This window comes from Fukomys damarensis, unplaced genomic scaffold (genome assembly GCF_012274545.1).
Source record: "Fukomys damarensis isolate Sample0158 unplaced genomic scaffold, DMR_v1.0_HiC HiC_scaffold_5, whole genome shotgun sequence".
NCBI lineage: Eukaryota > Metazoa > Chordata > Mammalia > Rodentia > Bathyergidae > Fukomys > Fukomys damarensis.
In genome coordinates this window covers 67,288,754-67,292,076 of record NW_022900917.1, presented here as the reverse complement: position 1 = coordinate 67,292,076, position 3,323 = coordinate 67,288,754, and the positions used below count along the sequence as shown (strand labels likewise).

Here is a 3,323-nt window from a genome sequence, read left to right as displayed (position 1 = left end):
AAAAAAAAAAAAAAAAAAAAAAAAAAGAAGACAGAAGTATATGATGAATTCTGGAGCCTGCCTCATAAGTGCAAGGACCCAAGTTCGATCCCCCGTACCAAAAAAAAAGTAGTACACGATGAAGCAAACCCACTCATCTCATGGCTAGGAAATAACAGAGAGGAAGAAGGGACCCTGTCTGAAAAGGGACTATGGTGCCACAGTCCCTTCTGGAGGCACACCCGTAATGCTGGGCGTGGTGGCATTTGCCTATAACTAAAGCACTCTTGGAGGAAAAAGCAGGAGGATTTCAAGTTTAAACCTAGCCTATATGACTTAGTACCTTAGTGAGATTCTGTCTCAAAAGGGGCCAAGGTACCCACAGTCCCTTTGGGGGCATACCCATAATGTCTAAAGACATCCTTTAAAGCCCCACCTCTTAAAGGTTCTGCCACCTTCCAAGAGTGGTACCATGAGGACCAAGCCCTGAACACATGCAGGGCATTCAAGATCCAAACCATAGCACTTAGCATCACCCTGAAAGTGCCTTGGGAAATGCAGGGCTGAGATTTCGGAAGGAACTGAAAATCCTTGTCTCAAGGAGACAATAGGGGATTTGTGGGGCTCTGTATCTCTGAGTTTAGTGTGTGCCTATCACATAATAGATGCTCAAAAGGCAACTGATGGATGGATGAATATGTTGTTCTACTCACTTCCAAATGGTAAGAATTGTAGGGAGGGAGGTTAACAGTGATTCAAATTCCAAAGATTTAGTCAGAATCATTGCTAGTGCCCTTTAGATCACAAGTCTGGCTGGAGAACTGATATAATTCATACATTCTGTTATTCATATAACAGCACAACCTGGTAAGTGCAGTACCAGGATTTATCACTGGAGACCATAAGAACACCCAGGAGGGGATAATTAACTAAATATGGGATGAAGGAGGCTAACGACGGCTTTCAGGGGTGCCCAAAGGGCCTTCTAGGGGAACTGAAGGTTTCACAGCCCTCATGACAATTTTCCAGACGCAAAAATCACGTAGATTCTTGGAATTCATAGGCCATTGCACTGGGATGGCTGTGGTCCCTTAGTCCCAGCAAATCCATCTTACTCTCTCCCTTTTACTCCAGCCCCCCCAAATCATTTCTCCTTGCTGCCAGCTGCTTGTCAGCCTTTCCAGACCGAGAAAGTATCTGTGCTCTGCAAACGACTAAAGAGACTCAAGAGAACAAGGATCTAACAGCACAATTCCAAGCAGAATGAAAAAGTGGGGAGTCATGTAAGCATACCCCCCTCACCCCACGTCTTTCTCCAATGCCTCAAACTAGCCATTCACCTCAAATTCCCAGCATCATCTGTAAACAAGCCCTGCTCCCCCTTTGCAAACTGGAGCATGACTGGACCTTTAAATGGGAGAAATGCTTCATCATGTTCTGCTTCTCCGAGCAAAACCAGAAACTCCCTTCCCCCTCCTGCATCCTCCCCAGCACACTCTCCTTCCAGTAAAACGGGGTTAAAGGGACAGCGCCATCCCTTCTCCAGTTCCAAGGGTCTGCCTAGAACCGGTAGGCTGGGAATAAGGCGAAGGGCAAAGAGGAACCAGCAGAGGTCTTGGGGGGAATGGGATCTAATTATCCGTCCACATAACAGAGATCCCAACAGAAGAAAAAAAAAAAAGAGAGCAACTTGGGGGGCAGTGGAGGTTAAGATAACTGCCCGGGGAAGGCTCAGACCTGGAGGGGGCTATTTATACTAATTCCCAGAGGGTGTCTGGGCTCCCCGAATGGTCCTTTTAACTTCAGTGGAGGAAGGGGACAGCCCAGGTTCATGAACTTCACAGCAAAAGGGACTAGACCCCTAACAGAATACTCAGGGATGGGTTCCTGGCTCACTGTAGGACCCTGCCGGTTCAGTCACCCACCCCCTCCTCAGTTCCCATCTGTACGGCACAGGGGGTACCGCCAGAAAGGGCTAGCACATCTCCTTCCCTTCCGCCCAAGGTAAAGGCAGACCTTAACCTCTTTCTCCCCAGCGAAGAGTAGGCTCTGTCCCCGGTGCTGGAACGATCCTGACCGCCGCAGCGCCGCTCCCACTCCCAAAGTATTTGACATGAATCAAAAGCAAGGAAGATGCGAGTTACAAAGCAGTGGCAGGCCCCCTAAATCTGCGGAACTCCTTTCTGACCCCGCAGTGAGGCTTTTATAGTGACGCGGGACTTTGGTACCGAGAAAAGCTTCCACTATCTTGAGAACAACAAGGATGCCACAGATGTGTCCGTTTGTTGTGGGGGTAGGGGAGATGATGAGCTGAAGCTGAGGGGAGCAGAGGAAGGAGAAAGACGGACTTTCTGACTGTGGAAAAGCGGCTGCTATATCCACGGACAGTATGTGACTTCCCCTCCCCCAGTGTTGCTGGAGACCTCCAAAGCGGAAGCTCCTGGGGGCAGTCGGGGTGTCTGAAGTTGCAGCGAGTCCCCGGGGAAAGACCCCCTAGTTGTACACATGGGAAAAAGAGGCCTGGCAGGAAACTTGTCCAAGGTCATTCTACCAGCACACAGAGCTGACCCCAGCATGCAGAGCCCGGCGTGGGTGTTCTCTGGCTCTCATACTCACCTCAAGTTCCTGTCCCTTGCCTGAGAGTTCCCCTCCCCGGGTCTGCACCGTCTCCCACCTCCAATCTTAGGGGCCACGGTAGACCTTTTGGAAAGTGTCCCCCTCTCCCCTCCCAGGAATCCCTTTTCCATCCACTGCGGTGTCTCCCAGGGCCCCATTCAAGGTAGGCTGCGGTCCTTCCAATTCCAGGTCCCCCTCCCCTGTTCCGGAGCCGGCTGCAAACTTCCTTGAGCCCTCTCGCGGTGGCCGCCCTAGCTCTTAGCGGAACTCCGTGCCTGCGGCCAGGGGGCCTCCACCTAGCCTTTGTAGCGTTTACCATGCCCCCATCTAGGACTGCCTGACTTTGTCCCCTATTCCGGGCCGGCGGCAGTCTCTGCAGCCCCTGTCCCTAGAGCCGCTTAACTACCCGGAAAACCTTGGGATCCCTCTCAGGCAGGGGTACCCTCAGTGTAACGGCTGCAGTCTTCAATCTTCCATTCCGAAGGTGTCCTGCCCTATTTCCTCGACCTCTCCCTATGTCAGGTCCCCTGTTATCCCGAGCACCCTAGCAGGGACTTCAGACCCGCACCAGGAGGTCCTGTCGGGTCCACTCCGAAGTTCCCCACCCCCAGCTCCGACCTCAGGAGGGTCCTCTAACGCTGCGGCGATTCCCCCTGCGCTCCTGGTCCCCCTGCCCCGCCCCGCTCACTGCGGCGGAGCCGGTCCGACCGGGGCGCGGGGGAGGAGGT

At 52.6% G+C, this 3,323-nt stretch overlaps 1 protein-coding gene across 1 annotated transcript in view; it reads left to right on the top strand.

Annotated features, from left to right (window-relative positions):
- Positions 1-1,858: 1,858 nt before the first annotated feature.
- Positions 1,859-3,323, top strand: part of LOC104862085 (neurofilament heavy polypeptide) — a 10,279-nt gene continuing 8,814 nt past the window's right edge. Inside the window, 3 exon segments of the mRNA XM_033759220.1 lie at positions 1,859-1,983; positions 2,175-2,259; positions 2,927-3,321. Coding sequence (XP_033615111.1) covers positions 1,859-1,983; positions 2,175-2,259; positions 2,927-3,321 — 605 coding nt within the window.